General features: G+C 45.6%; 3 protein-coding genes across 3 annotated transcripts; 1 reads left to right on the top strand and 2 right to left on the bottom strand.

The window, feature by feature from the left end:
- Positions 1-370: 370 nt before the first annotated feature.
- On the bottom strand, positions 371-10,060 carry jdp2b (Jun dimerization protein 2b). Its single transcript, XM_068753825.1, has 5 exons — positions 10,009-10,060; positions 9,006-9,058; positions 2,141-2,358; positions 1,596-1,700; positions 371-1,425 (listed from the first exon to the last, which is right to left on the bottom strand). Exons 3-5 carry the CDS (start codon positions 2,333-2,335, stop codon positions 1,234-1,236), a joined length of 492 nt encoding a protein of 163 aa, XP_068609926.1. The 5' UTR covers positions 2,336-2,358; positions 9,006-9,058; positions 10,009-10,060; the 3' UTR covers positions 371-1,233.
- Positions 10,061-16,082: 6,022 nt separating this feature from the next.
- On the bottom strand, positions 16,083-18,164 carry LOC137909476 (protein c-Fos-like). The gene is made up of 4 exons (XM_068753937.1): positions 18,036-18,164; positions 17,437-17,598; positions 16,853-16,960; positions 16,083-16,769 (listed from the first exon to the last, which is right to left on the bottom strand). The coding sequence occupies exons 1-4, from the start codon at positions 18,162-18,164 to the stop codon at positions 16,083-16,085; spliced, it is 1,086 nt and encodes a 361-aa protein (XP_068610038.1).
- A 3,943-nt stretch (positions 18,165-22,107) lies between these two features.
- fosab (v-fos FBJ murine osteosarcoma viral oncogene homolog Ab) lies at positions 22,108-24,387 on the top strand. Its single transcript, XM_068753419.1, has 4 exons — positions 22,108-22,356; positions 22,669-22,890; positions 23,004-23,111; positions 23,220-24,387. Exons 1-4 carry the CDS (start codon positions 22,222-22,224, stop codon positions 23,859-23,861), a joined length of 1,107 nt encoding a protein of 368 aa, XP_068609520.1. The 5' UTR covers positions 22,108-22,221; the 3' UTR covers positions 23,862-24,387.
- The last annotated feature ends 298 nt before the right edge of the window (positions 24,388-24,685 follow it).

The raw sequence follows: 24,685 nt of genomic DNA, 5'->3' as shown, positions 1-24,685 counted from the left end.
ACACATTTTGAAGCTCCAATGTTACCGGAACATTCAAAGTGATCCAGGATTCTCTTCTGGATCATCACCAAAATGTAATTAAATATCTGATGAAGCTGAAGCTTTTTTTACTCCATTCGATTATCGAATGTAATTGTAATAAACCCAATATTTATCGCCATTAATCGTTTACTTTTACTCTTCCTCCTTCAGTTTGACTCCTCCTGTAATTACATAAATGATTATAAGGTTACATCTACTAAAAACGTGTCCAAACAGGCTGCCTAAACATGGTGGCATGACATTTGTCGCTCGACGCTTCTCCCGTCACGACTTTGATGAATAATCCAAAAAACTTCAGATGCACTTCAAAGAGGAGAAAGTGGCGTTGAACACCTGACGGAGACAAGTCAGGGTCTTCTAGTTAGAAAATAAACTTTAATCTATTCAGAGTACCAGAGTCAGACGAAGCAGACGCGGGTCCAGAACAGGCGTTTAGAATCCTGCTCAGCTGAAAAGAGTTCTGCTCGTTCTCACAGCGCAACATTTACAGACGCAGACGGAGAGACAGAAGACGAATCACTTCAGGTGATTAACAAGCATTTCATATGTTTGTGGCTACAAAGCAGTAAAAAACAACAATCAAACAATCAAACAGTCCAATAAAAAACAACAACGGTGTAAACATTCGTGTATTATTATGTGCTTTATATGACGCCAGCGTCACCACAAATCGGATCAACCGGTAAACCGCCATCGTCGAGGCAGCGTGTAGAAATCAACATGAAGGGACAACAAACACACACAGCTGTACTCAGTCTGGTGTACTTGTATCGAGTATTGTATACTAAAAACTCTGCACCTGTGTAGTTCGACTGCGATGCAAAGATGTGTGCAGAATATTGAGGCTCTGCACGCCACACAAGCGACGCGGGGCTTGCGTAACCGAGCACCTTGTGGTTTCCAAGTCACACTCTGCCGTTTCCATTGGTCCCTTAGTGTAGAGATTGTTGCAGCAACAACGAGGCACAGTGGGTGTCAACAACAACAACAACAACAACAGCAACACTCAATGCGGTCCTCTGATCGACAGAGCTCATCTTGTAGCGGAACCGAGCCGCGTGGCCTCGGGTCTTTGGACAGAGTCCCCAAAAGCGTTTCGGGTCGGGGCTCAAGTGCTCGTTCAGAAATGCGTCGTTCGTTGTGGCGGTCGTCTCGTCTTCGGGGGAGGCGGGGCCTCTGGTCTCCCGGGTTTCACTTGGCGTCGGCGGCGAGCTGCTCCAGCAGGGGGTTGGCTTCGCCCTCGGGTGTCTTCACGCTGTCAGTCCTCACGATGCAGGTGGGCCGGTGGAGATTCAGCATCACCATTAGCTGCTGCCTCTCCAGACGGAGCTCCTCGATCTGGGCCTTCAGCTCGGAGTTCACCGTCTCCAGGCGCTCAGATTCCTGGGCAGACACTCGGAATTATTATCGATACTTATTATTTGTAGTATTAAAACTAAAGGCCGGTGGCTTTTAGGCTAGCTCTGACTCGAGCTGAATCAGCTGTTCAGGTTCCGTCTGATCCGATCTGCTCCTGCTCGTCATCGGTTCGCGGCGCCGAGTCGTGGACTCACCCTCTGAAGGAAGTCGGTCCGTTCCTTCTTCTTGTTTCGGCACCGTGCTGCTGCGACCTTGTTTTTCTCGCGCCTGCGTTTCCTCCTGTCCTCGTCTTCGTCCATCTGAGAACACAATGCATTGTTGGTGAGCAACATGCAGCGCAAGAAACCCAGGTGAACACCGAGGTGAACGAAATAAACCACTAGAGGGGGCAAATCCCAAACTACAACATCTTCCTTGCTTGGATGGATGCAGCGACGCCTTTGAACAGAAGCATGTTGTTTCATGAAGGCACAGCCCGCCGTCACAACGCGTTCATTAATAACAATCTTTGAGCGGCTGGCAGGAGGATATAAAACCGCTTGAAAGTCGTTATGCAGCATTTTCATCTCCGCAATGTTGTAATTTGCTGCAGTGACTGTAAATCGGAACAACATGCATGTGACGCCGAGTCCGGAGTCTGCATTGATGACATTTCCAGGAAGTGTAAACCCTGCTTGGATAAATTCTTGGAATTGAATCGTCTTTCTACTCGTTTTGTTCTGCGCCGTTTCATCTTTACCTCCGCCTTGATGGCCAACGGCCTTTTCCCCAGCCGGCTCAGGAAATGCAGCGGGGACAGCATGGCGCCCAGCTGACGGAGGTCGGCCATCTTGAGTTGATCGGTGAGCGTAGTGGCCGAGATGCCCGCCAGCGGGCCCAGGCTGGGCAGGGAGCCCGCTGCCAGCGAAGGGTCAGGTATCTGTCCCGGCATCATGTCCGGCCCGGCCGCCACCGCCGCTACGGAGAGGCACAAAGCGGGAAGGAGAGGGAATGGTGAGGCATTGTGGTTCCAGATTATTATTCCCTACAGATTGTGCTCTGTAGACATTGTTCTCCTCTCCGACGCTAAACAGCCACACCTCTGTGTCACGATCACGATGTCGACGTGATGTTTTGTGGCGCCGCTACTCAAGGAACTGCCTTCTGTCACGAGCGAAGGGAAGCCAGGAAACTCTTTGGCGAGACAGGGGGGGGGGGGGGAGCGGGGGCTACACGAGTGCGTCTCACGAATCACGTAGCGAGAACCCAAAAGGGTATCGAAAGTATTCATGTCAAAACAGCCACCACTTGTGCATTCCACCTCCGGCCTCTTGTGGTAATTTTGGGTAGTTTGGGGGGGGGGGGGGGGGGCTGACCGCAGCACTTTTTAATGTAATCAGAGAGAAATGAGAGACTTGTGCTTTCCCAGAGGAAGCGGCTCGAGAATTAAGACGTCTCTCTAATTACTGTAAGACCGAGACTCGGAAAACTCCTGATGGTAAAATAAAACAAATGTTAGACGGGAATGGCGTAACGCGAGTCCGTCCACGGCACCCCCCCCCCATCCTCGCAGCGTTCAGTACGCGTGTAGAGTAATACACACCTAAAGTCCGAAGTACCTGGGAGCTAATAGAGGCGTAGCGCGGGCGAATATTCAGCAGCCGTTTCACATTTTCTGGAGATGAAATTTCGACACCGAACAGAGAGCGGATCAAAAGGATCAAACAAAAGCCGCGCCCATGACGGACACAACCGAGCAACCGATGCTGTGGCATGCTGACGGAATCTCAGTGAGGATTAGCAGCTGAACGCAAAGCTACAAAGGTCACGTAGATATATATAAACCCCTGACTTCTACATTTAGAGCTTATTTCACATTTTCCTCCTGAAGCTAAACCTCTACAGGTTGGCCCCCGAATGGAACAAAGTCCCCCTCAGATGGAACCCGACAAAGAGCCACATTGTGAGGCTCTGAGGAAACAGCTGACTCCGCTGGCGGGTGGACTAGCTGACAGGCTAACTGCATTATAAATTAAAGCAAGTTTTCATTTCTTTGCTGCTGGGGGTGAAAGACTTGCTCTATTACAAAAGCTCGAGAGGAGGGCTCGAAGAAAAACAAAGTTATGTAACTTCGTTCTAACAAACCCCACCCTGCTCCGGGGCTGCTCCCGAAATGTTTTTACAGTCGGACTGGAGCTTTGTGGAAACAAATCAGACCCCTATTAGGAAGAGGAAATAACTTACTTACTTCCCTGCAATTGAATATTATAAATAAATCTGCCACCGAAAATGACAAATGTCGCGTCTTCTTGACTAAGACATTCTACTAAGGAGCTCAGACGTCACATCTCTTCCAGTTCATCTCCACCTTTGACCTCTTCCTTAGGCCTGCATGATTCCTTTGCTCCAAGGACACGTGAGTGCGTGGAGCCGGAGTCCAATGAGGCATTTTATTCTTTAAATCCCAACTGCACCCTCCTTTCCTCCCTCTCTCTCTCTCTCTCTCTCTCTCTCTCTCTATCCCGCTGCATGTATACTCCCATTTACGCTGCACTTGGCAGCAGCCTGTTGTTTTTGCTGGACAGGAAAGGAACACGACAGCCCTGGTAAAAATCTCTCCCCTCGCTCTCTCGGGCTCGCAGGAGCCGTGCCAAAGACTTCTCTTTCTGCAGGGAGGCTGTCTCAGAACAAGGCAAACCATATGGCAGCTAATCCAGGGACCAAATAGCTGGACAACAGTCCGACTCTGTGGGTTGAAGTGACTGAACCACCGCATTTATTACAAAGCCTTTGACGAGGTATTTATTCAATCGGGTAGACTTTCAGACTCCACGTCTCTCATCAGATCTGGAATGTCTCTCTGCATCTCTGATTCTTTAACTAAATCCACCCAGAAATCCCCTCAACATAAATTAGGCGTATGCCACGGGTTGTTTTTTTTTTTTACTTACATTGCACAATCATGACAAATGTCTGTGCTGGAATTCATAAACTGAGAGAATCACTTTCAAATCCAAAATGAAGTTTCATATCCAAGCTGGCCAGACACTCGGGGAGAGTTTACAGACTCGTTTTTTGTTCCATCCTGGACACGATTCATTTATTTAAACTGACTAATATATGATTGTAGAAACAGTCATATTCTATTTCTTTTAGATTGGCTTGCATAAATTACATTGTAATGCAATCCTGCTCAGACATTGTGAGGAAAGCCCCCATTCCTTGCTATGGCTTGCTGAAGCATGCAGCAGAGGCCAGACCTTACCACAAACACACACACACACACACACACACACACACGTAGAAACACACGTTCAGTACATTGACACACATGTTTGTCTGCATGGTTTTTGCCAGCGGCCTCCAAAACAAAAAGGTGAAGAAGCAAGACGCCTATCAATTATGAGACATACGATTCCAGACACTTTATTGCGTGTTGCAAACTCAAACACACTGCAGACTACAACCAACAGCACACATCAAAGAAATCAGAAAAGGGTGTTTTTATCTTCTTCTTTTTTATGCCAGCAGCGGCCAGCAGTCAGGAATTCGTGGTCAGCGTTTGATGACGCAACGCAGTCGAGCAGGGAGAAACCGGTTCCACGGCTTTTACGGTCCATACTAGCCTCAAACAAAAGACGGCTCCCGGTACACAAGCCAGCGCCGCCGCTTCTCCAGGCTAACTGAGAGGAGGCGAGCTGACGCCGAGGCCGGGGAGCGGAGACGTCGTGTATTAGTTATAAGATACTGGACGGTTCTGGCTCGGGCTGCCGCCCAAACTAACCCAAAAGCATGCGAGCCTGCAGATAGCCGCGGTGTGTTTGGGGGATTCTGTAACGTGTAAGGAGTCGGCGTGTCCCGTGCGTATTTACTCCGTCTGTCTTCAGCCTGGCAAACGTGTCCGTTTCCGGACTCATTCCTGAAAGCAATTAGCAGCACTGAGGAATTCAGACCCTTGCCAATAGCCAGCGGCACGACTGGAGGCCCCGTTATTCTCATCCTCTATAGGTAATGAACGGGGGGGGGGGGTCGGGGGGGTCGTAGATGCTTTTCAATTATTATTTTTTTTAATCCGGTCACCCTTACCAGTGCAGATATTTTCCTGACCGAGCCATACAAGCACATTTTTGTGCTGCCAGACAAACCCCACCTCCGAGTGCGGGATCACTGCATTCCGGGAAAGAGGTGCAAACGTTCCAAGATCGTCTGACCGCTTCATTCCAGCATACTTTATTGAAGCTCTCGCGAACAGTTCCTGCAGCTCTGCGCTAACAGGAGCAGGGAAAACGAACAATGAGAACGGAGACTCAGGCCAAGGCACGCTCTCTCAATCTCTGGCCAAGGTCTCGCCGATCATCATTACCGTCTGCCTGTTGAGTTACAGTCTTTCGCAATCCTCTGAGGAAACCGGGGAATTTGGCATCAACTCTCCTCCAGTAGAGGACAGTCCAAATATACAGCACCAACATTCCTCTAAACTGCTGTAAGAGGAAAGAGCCGCTACCCTTCCAATCGAGCTAAGACTCACGGATGACAGCGCGTTGATGTGGAGTTCTCTGGGGAGATGATCTATTATTTCAGAGTTCGTATCATGTTCGGGCTAACCAGCTATGTATCCCGTGACGATAACTTCCTAAAGCGATCCCGTACAAACACGAACATTAAACCGCACGAGATGTTCAATGAGGAGGAGGAGACCCTGCAGCAGGGATCTACCGTCCTGATTTCGCCGCGCATTTACAGTTTGGATGTCTCAACAGTATAAGTACACTGCAGCAAAGTGCATGCAGAGGTCGTCATTTTGTTCATAATAGAATCACGCAAGACAGGAGGGCGTTTAATGATTGGATCTTAAGAATGAAAAATATTCCAGGCAAAGCGAAACAAAAACAAAAGAAAACCACCTGCAGATGGAGGAAGGTGTGAGAGACCGCGGCTGCCTCGGTTCAGGCGTTACCATGTTACCGTTGGCCGTTTTCCTGCCGTTCAAGCAGTCACACATCTATATTTTGCATCTGGGTGGTCCGGTTGAAATATTATGTTACTATTTCCCCCCCGCATTGTAAGTCAGGATCAGACTTTGGCTCGGCTCAGACACGGATTAAATGAATCAGAACGCATTTAAAGTCTATTTCAGATATATGGAGTTTACGTCCATGACGAGCACGAGGCAATCCCGAACAAGTCATTGACTAACCCCGTCAGGAAAAATCCAATGCAAGTCCTCATTTTGAAGCAATCGCCACTGTTGGGTAACATGTGGTTTTCGCCTGAATGCTGTTTCATACTTGGTTCTCTAATATTTCCTCATCGATCTGCCCCAACTAAGGCAGACACTTGCTGTGATTCGTCCATAAAGCCTTTTGTCTCTCCTGAAGGCTGCAGATCAAAGGACAATGAGAGAAAACTGGATTCCAGTCCAAAAGAAACGCAGGAAATATGGATAAAAGAAGAAGAAGTCCTTTTAGAAACGAGCATTAAATAAATCTCTCCTCTCGTTTACACATCCAGTCTGTCCCGACTCCCGACGCACTGCTTTTACCGACCACGTGCGTTCCATCTGCTCTCCTGCCTTCAGCATCATTCATCCTAGCCGCTGCTTAGTTGCCTCGCTCACCTGCGATGCGTTCGGTCTCTATTTAATGCACTTGCGTTCAGCGATGATCCGGAAGGCATCTCAACTGAAAATAAACCCTGCGCGCCCACGCCCAGCCCCCGAGCCGATGGGGCTCAGGGGCTGCTCGTCGGCTCGCCAGGCCTTCCCCACTAATCCACGGCAGTGTCCCATTTATGCGGAAACCATCCTACGGATGTGCCCAGGCAGGCGCTGGGCTGTTTGAACCCATGCAACACACGCTTTGTCACTAAGACACAAGCAAACACAGATGAAGACACAAAGGCAACGCAGGGCATGCACCTCTCTGATCACGACACGTGCACACCGTCCACCCAAATTCATTGTATGACCCGTTCCCCGGCTGACCTTTACCCTTTATGCCAAGAGGCACAGATAGCTGCATGTCCGTCTGTCCTATATACGGTCACTGTGACGTGTAAACATTTCCAAAGATACTTAAATGTACAAGAGGGTGATATTATCTTCACGAGAGCTAAGAGGAAACAAATAAATACTGATCAAAAGGAAGTGTCATACGTCGAGTCAACGTGGATCGTATGCAAATAACTGGACGACCCGAACGCACACAAATAAGTTTCCTTCATGCGGGCGCAGAAAATGAAACGACTTCTCACGCTAAGCAAGTTCTCTGCAAATGAAACAATTTCAAAACCATCCCGATGCAAAAACATTAAGCGAAAGTGAAAAGAAAAAAAAAAAACTATCCCGTAACTGCCCGTTAATCTAGATTACATGCCAAGCTGAAAGCGTTCTTCTTTGTCCCAAGTCCAACCTCGCCACCAAAGTCCGTAGAAATGATTTATGGAATTATTGTGTTATCTTGCTACCTAACAAACGGAAAAATAAATAAAACACAACCTCTGTTTTCTTGCATAACGGTAGGCCAAAGCAAAGATGAGAAATGTGAGCCCCAAATCATCTCGGGTTGCCCAACCGTCCCTTGAAATATGGAACCGTCCCTTATTTTTTACGCGCGTCACGTATTGGATCGATAAGGGACGTCTTTCGTTCCGTATTCCCGTGAACGTTTTCTTCCCTCCTTATAACGGCCCCACATCGTGTTAAATGCCGTCCTCATTCATTTGATTGGTTAAGCGCCTGGCTTTCGGCCTATCAGTGCCAAAGGGGGGCTTGTCGAAGAACCTCCGCCTCTCGCGGTTCTGTCGACAAGCTCGCCTTTCGGTCTGTCGAGGCCAGATGTGCGACAGCAGGCAGGAGAAGAACATTCCCGCACCGCCAGGTCCAGAGCGGAGCAGACATTTTCTCCAGTAGAAGGAAGCTCAGCTGCCAGAATGGTTTCAGCATTGTTGATTTAGGCACTGGTTTCAAATCCCAATCCGGGGGGGAACGGGGCACCAGACCAGGCCTCGGGCCCCGCTACCCCTGCTCCATCCACTCCCGGAGTGGGATTTGAACCCAGTGCCTCCGACCCAAAGTCACCAAAACTACGCCACCGTGTCGGTGAGGAAACTCGAGGCATTACCTGTGAAATAATAAGCTGCCATGTCAGACCACAGCCGCTAGCGTTAGCGTGTTGCTACGTTGTACTGTGTTGTGCCTTTTCCTTATGTGCTATGTGGAGTAGATGTGTGAGCGCTCGGTCGCCAGCCCCGCCTCCGACCCGGTGCCAGGCCCCGCCTCCTGACAGGCCGCTGCGTTGGATTGGTGGTTTGTTGTGTTTTTCTGTTGCTGGTTTACGAGCTGTGTATTTTGTGCGTTTAAAATAAAACCGCTTGCGTTTGTCATACTCTCCTTCACGTTACGTCTCGGCTGATCCGTTAAAAGTGCCGGTGTCTTTTCATCCTCAACATAAAGGCCTCGGTGGGGTCGTGGATAGCACGCTTGACTCTACCTGCGTCCTTCGCGCTTCATTTACGTCACGCGATTCAAGGAGGAGCGGCTCTACCACGAAAAGCCTTTAATTTAATGCAAAGGGACAAATACTTACGAAAAGCCTTTAATTTAATGCAAAGGGAGAAATACTTACTCAGAGAGGACTTACGAGTCGTCTTCTGTCAATGATGCAACGGTGTTTGGACGCTGTGGGGAGATAAAGAAAACTCATCATACAAGAAGTATTAGTATATATATATAAATATATACTAATATTTCTATATACTAATATATATACATACATTCTATATACTAATATATATACATACATTCTATATACTAATATATATACATACATTCTATATACTAATATATATACATACTATCAATAAATGAGGTTAATCTGGTAAAATAATAATTTAAAAAATCAGAGATTTTGTATTTATGGACAGAATAATTACTTCTTATAAATAATTATGTATTTGGTGCAAATACAATTATCCGTATGAACCAAAGGAGAATAATTTCTAAAATAAAATCTGGTGTTTTACGTGTGAAACTTCGATGTGAAATTATTATAACTATAACTATAAATCCGTGAAGTTTTCAGCACCGGAGCCGCTTAGCTAGCAGCTGCGGTGCGGCGCGGTGCGGTGCGGCGCGGCGCGGTGCGGTGCGGTGCGGGGCGGTGCGGTGCGGGGCGGTGGAAACCCCGCAGCGCGTGGCCTGCGCGGCGTTACATAACTGTCTTCACACGGCTAACCGACACTTCTCCGTTTAGCAACACCGAAATGAAGACCCCCGGGATGGGAATAGCTTCGACTCGAGCTCCGGTTGTCGCTTTGGCTAAAGGGTCCGAAAATAGCGACGGTCGCTACAACAGCAGCAACAACAACAGCGGCAGGAGCCCGGAAAACTTTAAAACTATTAAAACCTCACATCCCACCACCACTGCGGGAAAAACCCACGTCGTCCTTTATCTATTTTTATTTTTATTACACTTATAAAAACAAATGTTCGCGTGTTGAATCTTTACAATGCGGGTCACGTAAAGTGCAGAAGGCGCAACTACGTTTAAGGACGTAGGACAAGATTAGCCTACGATCAGCGCACAAAGGTAAAACCATGGCAACGTAGGTCGGCGCGCGCGCGCTTACCTGTTGTGCGTCCGAATCCGCAGTACTCGCGGGTCCGCGTGGGAGTGGGGCGTCGGTTCGGGGACTCGCTGGCGTCGTTGCGTCAGCCCGTTTAAGTACTCATCTTGTCTGAGAAATGCTCCGGAATGCGGAACTGCGGCTCCACACGTAAGCGTGGATGAAAATAATGTCGGCGCGTTCGTTAGCTCCGCCCCCTAGCAACCGGAAAACACACGAGCCGGAGGAAAGTTTCGGCCGACCGGCAGACAGACATACAGACAGACGCGGGAGAAACACAAAATAAGCGGCCCGATCGATTGAGTAATCGTAAACACGCGTGGACTCTGTGGGAGCCGCGGGTGTTTTTAGTGCGTGACGAAAAGGCGGGGTGAGAAAAGTGACAGAAATGAACTGTGTCGGTGGCGCAATACGTGACGTCATAATCAGTCAATTAAAAACAGCGGATGTGGCAAAAAATAAATAAAAAAACATCTAATTACACATTCTGCAGAGCTGCTTTTGTCACAAGTCACAGGGGGTTGGATTCATGTTTCTCAGTGGCTTTATAGTGGTTTCATAATGCGGTTTATTTGTGCCTGTTGCTTTAGCAGGTGTGAAATCAAATGTTACTTCCTTTAATCTGGCTTTAAAAGAGCTATGAATCGACTTTTAACATCAAATCGCATTGGGAGCCTTTCTGATGAAAGTTCCAAAAAATTCCAGAAACGTGGAAACTAAATGTTTCCTCCAATATTGCTTCCCTCTGGTGTGAATGGCTGTAACTGCAATCCTATTCTCATAAATGTGAAATGTGTGGTTTTCATTTCTGATATCTATTCTAATATCCTTTGCACCTTTTACCGCATGTCAGGTTTTTATTGTCTCAGCTATATGCGAGTCAGCCGGGTCGCTATCTCGCCCGTTCCACCTCGAACAAAATGGTTTAATGGAGTCTCCCTAAAATACCCCCACTCTGTTCCTTTTTTTTTTTTAGATTCTAATTTGGTTCTGCAGTGATTTATATCTCGCATCTGATGGGGAGGTCGGGGGGGTGACATGCGTCACAGTCTCTCCAACACAGATGACAAATTTTGAGAGGAGACATTTGGGGTTAATAAAGCAGAAATGAATCAACGAGTTGGCAGATTTCACAAAGCAGGGGGAGTACTGCAGGATAGCGTTAGTGCAGGCGGTTCTGAGGGTTCCCCTTTGCAGGTGTAGACTTTCAGCTGAATTGCTCTTTGCCTGCAGGAAGGCAGCCAGAGATGTCACTCGGTACTAGAACACACATGGTCCGAGCCCTTTGGGTCCTGTAAACATTTAAAAGGGAAACATCCCTGCCAAGAATATAGAAGGATAGGCCGCAAATATACACCACTTTGAATACGCACATCATTTGTCTAATATTACACAAAGTTCTAGAAGCCATATTGTGACAGAAAATCAAGGTTTGGATGTTCTAAAATCATATGCATATAGCACACGTACTAATTTCTGCACTAAATCAATATGTATTCATGTCTGTTCCAACCTTTAGAAGACATTGCATTCAATCATAACTCTGCGTGCGCTTTATAATGGCTGCCAAAATGATGAATGGAGGTGGAATATGCAGCTTGTGGTTTTGGCAACGTTGCCAAACTCATAGGGTTCTTTCTGTGTGGGTGTCAAAGGGAATAAACAAGCCTCTGCATAATCAATCAATGTCCTGTCTCTGTAGAGATATTCAGAATAACATGTATAGGCCTACATGTATTTGCAATAAGATTCAATATTCAAGGTGGCGTAGTGGTGTAGTGGTTAGCGCTGTGGCCTCGCAGCAAGAAGGTACCCGTGTCCGCGTGGGTTGTTTTCCGAGTTCTCTGGTTTCCTCCCGCCTCCATAAACATGCAATTTGTGTGAATTGATTACTTTAAATTGTCTGTCGTGTTTGGTGTGTGTGTGTGTGTGTGTGTGCGTGAATGGTTGTGTGTCTTTGTGTCTTCCAGCGATGCGCTGGCGATGCATTCGGGGTGTGCCCCGCCTCTCACCCATAGCAAGCAGGGATAAGCTCCAGCAACGCCCGTCACCCGCAAAGAAGAAGCAAAAGGATTCAATGTTCACATCCCTGATTTGTAAATGAGATGCAAACAGGTCAGTCCTATTTTGACATTTTGCTCAAAAGGTTAACATGAATCTAATCAATAGTATAGTATCAATAGTTGAAATATTTTGCCATATTATTATCCAAAGCCACATCTTTGGGAATTACCCAGCAAGCCAGACACAATCCTGACTCATCATGCACCGCACGGCAGACACTACAGACTCAAGTTATTTTTGCCATGTCCCTTTTAAGTTGCTTGCTTGCTTCCTTTTTTTTTTTGTTGTTGTTGGAAGCAAATGTAGCTCATGTCAAAACATGTCTAGTACAATGTGCATCCTATTAAAAACGGTTTTACAGTATTCCAGTCATGCACATTTGGAAACAGTGTCTTACTACAGAATGATGAGAATAATAGAAGTGACTTTTTAACGAGCATCTCGCAGGCACTGCTCTGATAAATGCATAAGAGGCCATGATCAATACGCTTTTAGTGCCTCAACTGGAACATTGAATTTCTCTAATGAATTTCTACTTTTTGATCGGCATGGCTGTGCCATTGCAGACTCTGATACGCTCTGTTCGCAGGAATCAGGTTTGTCACGTTGTGCACCGATGGCGTGCTGGTTCTGACTTTACATCTGACTCTTCTTCATTTCCGTCACCTTCTCACAGCAACAGATGCCAGTGTGGAACTCCTCTTCCTCCCCACGCTGAGCTTTATCTGCCTTGCGGATCACAGGTGTTGCCGGCGCCTATCCCAGCTGACTACAGGTGAGAGGCGGGATACACCCCGGATGTGTCGCCGATGCATCACGGGCCTAAATGATACATTTGTCTCTGCAAAGAAACTAAAGAACTTTATCAACACCAGGGCTAATTTATTGGTTCAGCAGTCATTAAAATAAAAAACAGAGTAAAACAGAATAAATCACATTTATTATATTATTGGAAAAGATAAGGTGTCGTTTGGGTTCCTGTACCAATACACACTGCCTTTGGAAATGTTGCAACTTTATTCGTGTCTCACTTCACAATGATTGTTAGAGGACGCCGGCTTCCAAAGTATGACGGGCATGGCATGGATCTATCGCTGTAAATATAGCACTTCCTCGGAAATATCACAGCATCTCGTAAAGGAACGGTCAGGAGGTGCACGAGGATGAGATAGCCATGAAGGAAACAGTGAGACGGCAACAAATAACAGAACGATAGGGATTCATAAACAGGCAATGTGAGACATGGTGGTAAAGCTGAAAGATTACTGTAGCTCGAAGGAGGCTGTTCTTCAAACATCTGCATGGTTTGTTTTTACTTAGCCAGGTCAGTGAAAACAAATGATTCATATTCTATAAATGACATCTACATATTAAACCAACATTACCAGTCTATAATAATGCACATAACCACACATATTCCTTTAACCAAGCAAAATTGACTTGACAGGAACGCCTCATAAAAGACACACAGACATGTCGGAGATGAAAAGTCAGATTCAAATGATAAATGATGTTTTTAGCATCTTCTTATGCTTCACACGGTTAAAGTGCCAGCAGCCTGGCTATTCTACCTTAAAGCTCCTGCACATCCCCACACACGAGCACTCTGGGAACTCAGACATCTGTTCAGGTTGAGATCAGACAAGAACATGAGATCATCATGATGACGTACTAAAACAAATGTGTAAATAAAAAGTTCCAACAGGTGTTACAAATGTAAGAGGGGACTGAGTTGTTCAATCAGAGGTCTAAAACGGCCTGGCACACAGTCCTGTAAAGTAGTTGTAAAGAAATGTGCTTATAATTAAGTTAATTTTCTACTTTGACCTCATTACACTTCAGAAACAATTACTGAATGATTTCATTTCTTATTCGCCACATTCGTTAATTTATGAGTCACAGTGAAAATTCAGCATACACTACAAATATTTAGTTTAATTATGAATGTTGTAGTTCAAATGAACTCCTCATTTACGACCTGCATGTTCAAAATAATCTATCTTTAATTAAAAACAAATAATATCATACATTTCACTGAACTGGAAGTAATTCTGCATAATGTCGTTTAATTTGGGTAGGTTTAGTGAAGTTTCATACTAATACTTGTACTTTTACTTAAAGTACATTTAAAATCAGACCTATAATTTGTATTATTACTGCAATACTGTCCATTGTTGTGTAATAGTATTGTCATCTTTCCTCTTTGGCCTCAGTGCCATCCTTTAACTCGGTTGTTTGCTGCTGGAGGACCTTCAGCCTCTACCGCCACCTACTGGTGAGAACAAAGTACTGCGTCTAAAGCAGGAACACGGCAGACGTGTAAAAGCGTTCAACAATGTTTTTGACATGCGTCACTAAATGAATCTTTGCGTTTAGTGCGTCCACCGCGGCGTTATTGCTGCCTCTAACATTATTTACCCGCTGAAGACCGAAACCAAAACAGGCTGTGGTCGTTCCGAGAAAGGCTTTGGCATCGTTAAAGCACTTAAGAGGCTAATTATCATGCACAAAATGGCTCCTCCGCGATAGATGGGAGGGTTTCGCCTGTTTACGCTCCACAACACTCGACATTTTTCCGGTAACGTCCTCCGGCTCAGAAATATGACACCCGTCGCCATGGAGGCAAAACAACTGCAGTTACCCAAACATGGTCAGACGGAAGTGAAACGAAATGGCAGTTGCGTGTTGACGTCACGCGGAGCACGCGTTGTGCTGCTGTGGAATCGGATTCCCGTCACCGTGACAACAAGCGGAGCCGAGGGAGGAGCTGCGAATAAGAAATGAAGCTCCCGGTATTTGTGGCTCCTTCCCGTTTTAAACACGACCCCGTCCCAGGTGCTTCTTTATGCAACGATGAGTCCCAAAATAGGCGCGCTGACATCTCGATGAATCGATGTGAAGCCGAAGCAGTCTGAACGCGTTAATCCATTTCAGTGGTCCTAAAAACGCTGCAACGTGAGCTGTAGTTATATTGGGTGGGTTTTAAGGTTTATATTTCAGAGTTCTTGTCGGCCGCCATAATCAATAGTGAACTTGAGGAAATAATCTCAAGGGTCCATTTAGTCGCTGTTCAGAAGCTTTTAATATTAAACCAGATAATAATGCAGAGAAGTGGTAAAAATAATAATAAACATTTCACAACAAGGTTCATAACGAGCTGGGAGTAATGAAAGATGGGGCCTATACTCAGTTGTCATGGAAATATGTTTAAATTTCCTTTTTGTGAGCAATGTCGCCTTATCCGTGTTGAATATAAAACAAAACACCCCCAAATAGAAAACACCTCACCACTAAATCAGTTCGGTTAGAAGTTGTCCTGGATCATTGAAGCATATTAGATGAGCGCTATAATCAATTGTGACACTTTCACAAACCTAAAACTGCCCGGGAAATAAAATTGGGGTATCTGAGCTATATAACTATATATATAGCTATATAAGGAAGATCAGGTGATCATACTGAAAGCTGCCCATTGATAAAAACCATGTCAGGAAACAAATTAAAAGTCAAACTCGTGTCCCTGACGGAATGACCACAGCAGGAACGGTGTGGTTGCCGTTTACTTTATTTACCAGTTAGAGCCTTCCGTTTTCTTTGCATCCGATCATTTTGAATAAGTGAAAAAATAATCTGTGCCATAAAATACATTTGATAAAATACATGACATTTGACACGTGGGAGAAAGTGACATCTCACAGCACATCAGAAACCCTGTTATCATCAACAAACATTCGCTATTGAGCATGACTTCACACAACATTTAGGGCTTTGAGAAGCACAAGATACGGTCTTAGATTACATCTGACTTGTGTTTGCATGCATTTTTTCCATTTTCTTTTGTTATCAATAAAATAATGTAATTGCACCAGTAGTATGGAAGAAGTCGACCCTGCCACTGTCACATCTACACAACCTTTTAATATTTAGGTTTGCACAGCATCAATACTCAAAGATAACATTATTTGAGACAGAGATCTTGATGGCTGGTTAGAACACAGCTACAGTGTTTGCATTCACAAGGCCAGAAGTGTCGGCGAGTCCAGGTTATCGTTCATCATCTCAGGCGCGCCAAGGCCACCTCTGAGGCTCTCGAACCCCTCGGTCAAGGAGTCAACCTCAGGGTAATTAAAGGGGAACGCTGTGCGGTAATCGCCGCAAGTGGGGCTCGAGGTCGGGAGCGGCGAGCTCAAGGATTCAAGGTCGTTTGCCACAGACTTGTACAGTGTCTCCCAGTCTGACAGGCAGAACGGCCCGCTCCGGTCTATGTCAGGTACGGACGCGGCCATCTCCAGGCCGGGCACCAGGTCATCCAGGTCATCTCCGTCTAAGTCTCCCAGAGCCTCCTCTCCTGCCCTCGAACACAAGAAGATGTTGGAGTTCCCCAAGATGGCGGCAGCAGGAATGCACGGAGCGCCGTCCACGTCGTGGCCAATCGCTGCGCTGCTCTGTGTGGATTTACTCTCCTCCAAGATGGACAGCAGCTCGAGGGAGGAGGGCGAATCCTGCAGCATCGCGTTATCATCATCATCACCATCACCATCATCATCACCACATTCGTGGTCGCGGTCAGCGTCTTTCACGGAGAGATTGCAGCACGGCTTGTGAGCTTCCAGGAGCTGCTCCAGTCTGTCCCTCTCTTTCAGCAGGTCGTCTATCGCCGTCTGGAGGGCAGACTTCTTGTCTTCAAGCGTGTCAGTCTCCTGATGCGAGGAAAGCCGAAACGAAACGATGACGCGTGCTCCAGGCGTGTTATTTTATTATATATAACCGCAGCCGTACTTACAGCTTGCAGAGTGTCGATCAGCTCCCTCCGTCTGTTACGACACTTTGCTGCAGCGATTTTATTCCTCTCCCTCCTGATTCTCCTCCTTTCCTCCTCCTCTTTGGAAGGCTGAAATCAGAGTTGACCGTAATGTCCAGTGCATATTCCATATCAGCCTAAATTTATATATATATATATATAGTCTGTTTACTGCCGTGTATATGGAGAATGCTGATCCGCTCGGTGCAGACACGGTCGGTTTAAGCTTCAGGGTGCTGCAAAACGAGCACGCTCAAAAATCCCGTGAACGCGCATCCGGACGTCCACATTCATGTCCAGAGTGCAGGATAGTCGTTATCATAAAGGTAATTTACTCCCTGCGCCAATTAGACAATAAACCAATTCCATTAAACTCTGCTTGAGATCAATTATGTGCGCAGATGTCCAGGCTAATGTTGCACTAACAGTAAATAATAATAATAATAATAATAATAATAAAAACAGTTCCTTCCAATATAGGTCGCAAATATCGCGATAACTCGTTTTTTTTTTTAGAAGTCTATTCTCTCTGAACTGATTTGATTCCGCCTTCCAAACAGCTCTACCTTTTTCTTCACTCCTTTGTTGCTGCGGGGCTTCGTGTTCTTCGACTCGGTCTCTGCACGGCCGGGAGACGAAGGGACAGATGTGACGCCTGTCGGATGCGCCGCGCACCTTGGATCCGGCGAGGTCGGGACGCAGGAGTCCGCTGCGCCGATCTCAGTCTCCTGGAATAAACCACAGCGCATGCAGAGACATGCATGCCAGACACGAATCTGTGTCTAATCCGATTAGAAAAAGGAGCCACGGTCGTGCATGCTGACCTTTAGATGTGCACGGCACGTTGGGCATGCTGCCCAAAAGACTAAATCAGTACCGCACGGGATATTAAACCGTCCTTATCATCTATATCCATCTTCATCAGTAAAAAATATATATAAAAGGTTTCGACCAAAACATAAACCACATTATAGATCATCTTTTTTTTAATCATTTTCAGTACATGATACCAATCCTGTTGTTAGAATAAAAGAGAAAATATGTCTAGATGTTCCTCCGATGTGAACATATTTATTATATTAGTATTATTTTAGTCTCTTCCCATTAAACGCACTAAACATCATGCAGATCCGATTGTGCGTGTTATTTATGAACGCTCGTCTACCTGGGAGCTGCCCACTGATGAAGGCGAGCCAGGAGGACGCTGGCTGCACCCGGGGGTGTCCCCGCCAGGCGATGCTGATGTGCTGCAGCTGGACGACGAGTCAAACTCCGAGTTTGAATCGGGATGCATGTTCGTGTCTAAAAAAAAAAATGCCGCAATAAAAGATAGATAAATCTAATAGAGGTAGAAAATGACGCACAAACGCCTTTCTATAGGTGCATATATATATGGTAACTGAGCAGATAGTGAAGGGACCCGCCTTTTATAGTGAGCTGGAATTTTATGAATGAAATCTGTGTGGCGAGACCGAACCATTTTCAGAGGGGGGGGGGTTAACATGAAAACAAAATGTGCGGTCGGTTTTCAATTTAACCGTTACATTAATCAATTGCCTGACCACCATAGCAACAGCCGTATTAAAGTCATCCCCCCCCCCCCCCCCGCACGCGTATCAATAAACATCAAACAAATGTTAAGTGACGCCCCCTGCTTGGGAGAGTCGCCCCCATCGCCATGAATGAAACACGTCATTTCACGTATGCAGCATCTGCATCATCATAAATGGAGTTTATGTCACAGAACGGTTCCTGCAGGAGGAGACGATAACAGAAGACACAGATCAGATTGATTGATCAGTGTGCATAGAAGCCGCAACAATTGATCAATATTGTTAAAAACCATTGATCTAAAGCGCATGCGCGCATTTCACACCGACTGGTTATTTATGCGCTCTTGAATGAGCTGTCACGCACGCGTATGTGCGTCTCTCAGAGCTCCAGCAACAGAATCTTCGCTGGAGTAAAGCAGCCAATCGCCAAGTGGACGTGTCGAGCCATATATGGTATTTCCGCTGATACGCGGCGCGCCGTGGCGCACAGGGAGCGCGCATGCAGACGGACGCGTGGATGTATGAAGGCCCACGCGTTAACTGTCACGAAAGAAAGTGAAACATGCTCCTCGTGACTCGACGGTGACATTTAGTACCTGAACGCGTCACGAGTATAAACACGCCCCCCCCCCCCCCCCCTGCACGACACCTGGCCTGTTTAACTGTCCTAAATGAAATGAAATTAATGAAATGAAATCTTTATTGTTGTCATTGAGCATGCATGTTGCGCAGCACACGCACACACACACACACACACATATATGCATATGCAAATAACGATATTGATCGACTTTCTCATGTCAATCATTAAAACGCACAATAAGTGTATACTTATCAGCCGTGATGTAACTTAGTGGGATATATGAAGGTGTAAGCTCCTGTAAGGGATCGATTGTATTTGTAATTGACCCCATCGCTTCAGTGAGAGCGATAGATGAACGGCGGGGGCCTCCTTTCAGCTCGAAGGGGCTGCGCTCCTGCTTCCCGGTAGTCACAGCCCCATCTGGCTCTATTTACCGGCACGTCATGCGGTGGTCGGCTGAAAGGGAGGGGGGGGGGTCAGAGGTCGGACACAAGCGCAGACACCCCTCTAACTTGTTTTCAGTGAAGTATCTCGTGCGTGAATGTGCACAAATCGGCGGAGTCTATTTTTAGACTCTGTGACATCATCTTTAAAAGTTCATGTAAATTACGAACACCACCTGCGCTGGTGTGAAAACGTCACTGCTGCAGTATAAAAGTGTTTTAATAATAAAAAAAATAATAATATGACAACGTAGAGCTCGGATTGAGATAACTCCATGAATAATTAAAAATGAGAGAAAATTAAATCAATAAGAGAATATAACCGTCGACCAATTAAATGAAAGTTATTTGACTGTCAAACGACGCCTAATTGATCTGGTATGTTTTTCTTAAATTATTATTATGGTGCACACTGGCGTCACGAATTCTTTGATGAACAATACAAACGATCGTTGTAACTATGCAAAATACCGACGTCACTGACGTGAAGGGGTGGAGTGTTGCTATGGCAACCTGGAATGTTGAACAAAACACGAAAGGCACGAAACCCTTTAGCCTACATTGATAACGCTAATATTTACACTTAATACATTAATTTAATTTAATCCTTATATATTCTATTCTCCTTTTAGCAACAGTCGAGTCTTTGGCTTGTACTGCTCTGGTCAAAGGCCATTCGGAATTTTGGCTTTGCTCGATTCTAATTTATAACTTTTTATAAATACTAAATCAACAAGATATAAAACATTAAAATGCCACTGACACAAGTGAAAGTGGCGGGGGGGGGGGGTTCTTTGTTCTCATTCTACTGGCCTCCTTTCCCATTATCAGCTAGTTAACAGAAAAAAAAATGCATTATATAAATTATATAATATAATTGTATTAGGGTGTTCACATTAATGGAAATACACTGAAAAGCACTAACTATCCAACTAATAAAAAAAGCAAAATAAAGTCTGCTCGACAGAAGTAACCCATCGTGTAAGAATTCCCTCTCTGTCTTTGGGGAACTCCTTTTTTACAGAGGTGAGCACACTGCTGTGGAAAAGTACATAGAGAGAATCAGTTGGCAGCTTGATGTGCAACTGCACACGCCCTCGCTTGGATTGTTCACAAAAGGTACAAGCCTTACCTGAGGGCTTGACGCATATTGCGTCTATCCCAACGTGTACTTATGGTGTTGACATGTTTACATCGGATAGTTTCAGATTTCATGAAAATAAGTAACGCCTGCGAATTCGCAAAGTTCTTTGAATATCATATAAGCTCAGCCTGCATTTTTCACCTCAGTCTTATCTATATTTTATTTCTGCTTTTTTTTTTCACGAGTCCTGTATGCACCACCTGTCAAAAAATATCATTGATTTAAATGATCCGAAGAAAGTCAATCAGTCATCATCATGTGTATTTCAATAAGAATGACTCGGTTATGTCTATTTAATCCCAACACAAAGCATTGCATTTAAAGATGAATTATATTTCAGTTGTTTGTTGGCCAACTAGTGATATTTGTATAGAAATAAAAACATTTCACCACTTTCTTGTATCCTTTAAACAGGCTTGTGATTAGGGTATAGGCTAAATGAAAAACACGATGTGTTGGGGACGATGTGCAAATAGAAAAACCAACAACATTTTCTTCTTTCTATATTCTTCAGATATAGTCATCAAGATCTCAGTGAATGCAGGTCGAAGCCAACATTGAAACAGGTTCATTCACACACCAGGCCACTCACAAGACACCTAAAAGACACAAGCACATGACATTCATGAGACAATTTGCAAACTCACAGTCGGATTTATTTTCCACATTGTGGATAATAGAAAAATGTAAACACCCCTAATAAGTATAGAGTGTATCTGTAATATATTGGACTGGCTAATTTAACCAAAGTCCCAAATGGAGATAACCACACAGCCACATGATTTATGTGTAAAGTCTTGATTGATATCTTCTTGTATTGGGAATGAATGAATGAATGAATGAATATTATTTTCGAACATGTATAAAATATAAAGATAACAAAACACAGCAAGTAGTTTGAAAAAGGAGTAGGAGGAAGTGGAACACCCCTTTCTAACTATTAGTATTACTATTACCGGAGTAAGTTGTATAAGTTTATGGGACTATTAAAATGGCCGGTGTTAAAAATACTCCACCAAGTTTGTTTGATTAACTTCGCAAATTTACATTGTAAACGGACTTTTGGTGCCCTTTGGTTTGTATTCTGTTCTTTTCGCCGACTATCAGTCTTCAGTCCGCACAGCAGCCTCTATGTTTGTTGTCTTACGTAAAGGCGCGTCGCTGTCGGCCAATCTCGGACGGTCTATTTCCCAGCAGGCTCCGCCCCTTTCACAGGATGACCCATATATGGAAAATGACGAAGTGGGGATCCCGTTACTGGAACGTTCCATTAACAACCATTGATTTACGTTGCGTTTTAAGACTGAACATAACGAAATGGCACCGTACATTCGTAATTCCTGTGTTTTAAACGACATTTAAAGCAATAGTTGGCCTCGTTGCCGCGTTGTCATGCCGCTGTTGTAGTGTTTTTCTCCTCGCGGCTCCGGGCAGGGAGCCCCGCCCACTCCTACGTCATCCTGTCTATATAAAGTCTCCGAGCCGCCAGAGTTGGCAGTCAAACTTTCAGCGCAACGAGAGGAGAGACAGCGAGAACCACAGATCCCAGGATCCTGCTCTGAAGCTTATTCCGTTCTTTGACTTTCGAGGATCTTACCGACTTGCTTTTTTTTGAAGGGGGGGTAAAGATGATGTTTACCGCTTTCAACACGGAGGGCGACTCGTCCTCCCGCTGCAGCACCGCGTCACCGTCGGTGGACAACCTGACGTATTACGCGTCGCCGGCGGAATCTTACTCGAGCATGAGTTCGCCTCAGTCTCAGGTACGTTCAGTCACATACTTCCATTTCTGTATTTTGTTGCGGAAATATAAAAGATGATTATTATTTTAGATTTAAGTAAATTATTCTAAAGAAACGCACATTTCTGAATATGCGCTGCAACAAAAATAGTTCAGTGCCTGCACCGAACGCGAGGCGAGCTTCGTTCATTCACCTGGAAACTCCTCAGAGCGACTGTAAACGTCACCGCTGACATCACAGGGATATTTTTAAACCACACCGGTTTTTAGTTTGGTTTTTATACCTGAATGAGTACCAGATGAACTGACCATCCTTTTGCTTCATCACCCACAGGACTTCTCTGACCTGACAGCATCGTGTGCCTCCTTCGTCCCCTCCGTCACAGCCATTTCAACAAGCCCCGACTTGCAGTGGATGGTTCAGCCTCTGATCTCTTCGGTGGCCCCGTCTCACAAAGCTCCTCCATACAGGCCCAGTCCTGCTTACTCGAGACCAGCCATGAGGTCTGCAGCATCAAAGGCCCACAACTCTATCAAGAGGGGCAGGGCGGAACAGGTGATTATTAGCAGACTTCTGTTGCGCAACGCGTCGTAACGTTTGTGCTACGGTGCACCAATTATCACAGCGCTGAAGACTTACCTTTTCTTCTCTTCTTTTATCGCGTGCAGTCGACACCCGAGGAGGACGACAAGAAAAGAGTTCGCAGAGAGCGGAACAAGCAGGCTGCAGCGAAATGTCGCAACAGAAGAAGAGAGCTCACGGACACTCTGCAGGCTGTAAGTGTGCCACGGAAGTCACCATCATTCCTCAGTTTCTGTTTCTCGCCGCTGTTAATGGCAGCGTAATCAAACAGTCACGTTAAAGCCTCCGTCTCTGCCTTGCAGGAAACCGACGAGCTGGAGGATGAAAAGTCCAACCTGCAAAACGATATTGCGAAACTCCTGAAGGAGAGAGAGAGGCTCGAGTTTATTCTGGCTGCTCACCAACCCGTCTGCAAAATCCCCTCAGACCTGGACACGGACTTCCCGTTGGTCTCCGTGCCTCCCTGCCTCGCCACCGAGGCGTCCTCTCGGCGACAGACTACAGCTCAAGATGCATCCTCCAATGCTTCCCCTCCACCAACATTTACCTCGACTTCAAACTCCATCTTCTCCACCGCTACATCCAACGGCGTGGTCAAGATGACGGACCTGGACACCTCTGTCCTCGAGGAGTCTCTGGATCTGCTCACGAAGACGGAGACGGAGACAGTGCGGTCGGTGCCTGAGGTCGACCTGTCCAACTCCATCTACACAACTCAGGATTGGGAGCCCCTTCACACTCCGCTCTGTAATAGTGACTTTGAGCGCCTGTGCATGCCCGTGGCGACCTCCTCACCCGCCTGCACCACCTTCACGTCTTCTTTCATGTTCACCTTCCCAGAGGCGGAGACCTTCCCCACTTGTGGCATTGCCCACAGGAGAGGAAGCAACAGCAATGACCATTCCTCTGATTCGCTCAGCTCTCCCACGCTGCTAGCCCTTTGAAGACCCATCCAAAAACATCAAACTTCCTATCAAGCACATTCTCTTCATGTATTCGATAGATGTGCAGATCACAGGGCTACGGAATGGACTTGTACCAGAAAGAAAAAGAAAATAACTGTATGATTTTATTTGCCTTTGTCTATACTTGCCTATTACACCGATGTAGCAAGTTAAAAAGCATGTTTTAACTAATTCCACCTCGTTGTTTTATCATGATTCTACTGGTGCTAGATAATAAAGCCTGTATTCGTGTCGATGTACGTTCAGAGCAATAGTTATTATTGATCCAGTTTGTATTCTGGTTGGTGGAACGTGAGCGTAATTGTGAACTTTGTGTGAAACTTAAAACATGAATGTGCTCGTCTTAACCGTGGTCTGGGTGATCTATCTCCATATGGAAAGTTTTCTGTGAAAACATTGGTGGTTTTAATTTATGAAACTGAAATGTATTTATTTTTACAAAAAAGAGTAAAAATGAATGTTGTTTGCAAGTTATGTAAATAAAACATAGTAATATTTAAATTCAGTAATTTGCCTGTTTTTCACTTGCACTCCGTTGACATGAGATATATTTTTGTTTTCTCCGCGGAATCTAACAGTCAATTTAAAAATTCCATATAAGTTATAGCTCTATTATTTTTTTTCCTTCACCTCCAACTGGTTTTATTTATTGTTCAGTCTGTTGCCAAGGCTCACCTTACGTCAGAGCTCCTACGTCAGTGCGTTCGTTCCATTTTTTGTTTGCACATGAAAGCGTGGCGCAATGACGTCGACTTCCGGAATCGACTCCTCGACAGATCTTCCCTTTGGGCGGCCGAGCGGAG

Source organism: Brachionichthys hirsutus, chromosome 20, assembly GCF_040956055.1.
Source record: "Brachionichthys hirsutus isolate HB-005 chromosome 20, CSIRO-AGI_Bhir_v1, whole genome shotgun sequence".
Taxonomy (NCBI): domain Eukaryota; kingdom Metazoa; phylum Chordata; class Actinopteri; order Lophiiformes; family Brachionichthyidae; genus Brachionichthys; species Brachionichthys hirsutus.
The sequence above is the reverse complement of the archived record's forward strand: the minus strand, read 5'-3'. Positions and strand labels throughout refer to the sequence as shown.

What these genes read in the sequence shown, in the direction of transcription:
- jdp2b (XM_068753825.1), bottom strand. Translation starts at nt 2,335, where the DNA reads ATGATGCCGGGACAGATACCTGACCCTTCGCTGGCAGCGGGCTCCCTG. An exon ending in CGTTGGCCATCAAGGCGGAG is followed by an intron (nt 1,701 to 2,140) that starts GTAAAGATGAAA and finishes TTGTGTTCTCAG; the next exon opens with ATGGACGAAGACGAGGACAG. An exon ending in GGACCGACTTCCTTCAGAGG is followed by an intron (nt 1,426 to 1,595) that starts GTGAGTCCACGA and finishes GTGTCTGCCCAG; the next exon opens with GAATCTGAGCGCCTGGAGAC.
- LOC137909476 (XM_068753937.1), bottom strand. Translation starts at nt 18,164, where the DNA reads ATGCATCCCGATTCAAACTCGGAGTTTGACTCGTCGTCCAGCTGCAGC. An exon ending in CATCAGTGGGCAGCTCCCAG is followed by an intron (nt 17,599 to 18,035) that starts GTAGACGAGCGT and finishes GGTTTATTCCAG; the next exon opens with GAGACTGAGATCGGCGCAGC. An exon ending in ACAAAGGAGTGAAGAAAAAG is followed by an intron (nt 16,961 to 17,436) that starts GTAGAGCTGTTT and finishes CTCTGATTTCAG; the next exon opens with CCTTCCAAAGAGGAGGAGGA.
- fosab (XM_068753419.1), top strand. Translation starts at nt 22,222, where the DNA reads ATGATGTTTACCGCTTTCAACACGGAGGGCGACTCGTCCTCCCGCTGC. An exon ending in AGAGGGGCAGGGCGGAACAG is followed by an intron (nt 22,891 to 23,003) that starts GTGATTATTAGC and finishes TATCGCGTGCAG; the next exon opens with TCGACACCCGAGGAGGACGA. An exon ending in TCACGGACACTCTGCAGGCT is followed by an intron (nt 23,112 to 23,219) that starts GTAAGTGTGCCA and finishes TCTGCCTTGCAG; the next exon opens with GAAACCGACGAGCTGGAGGA.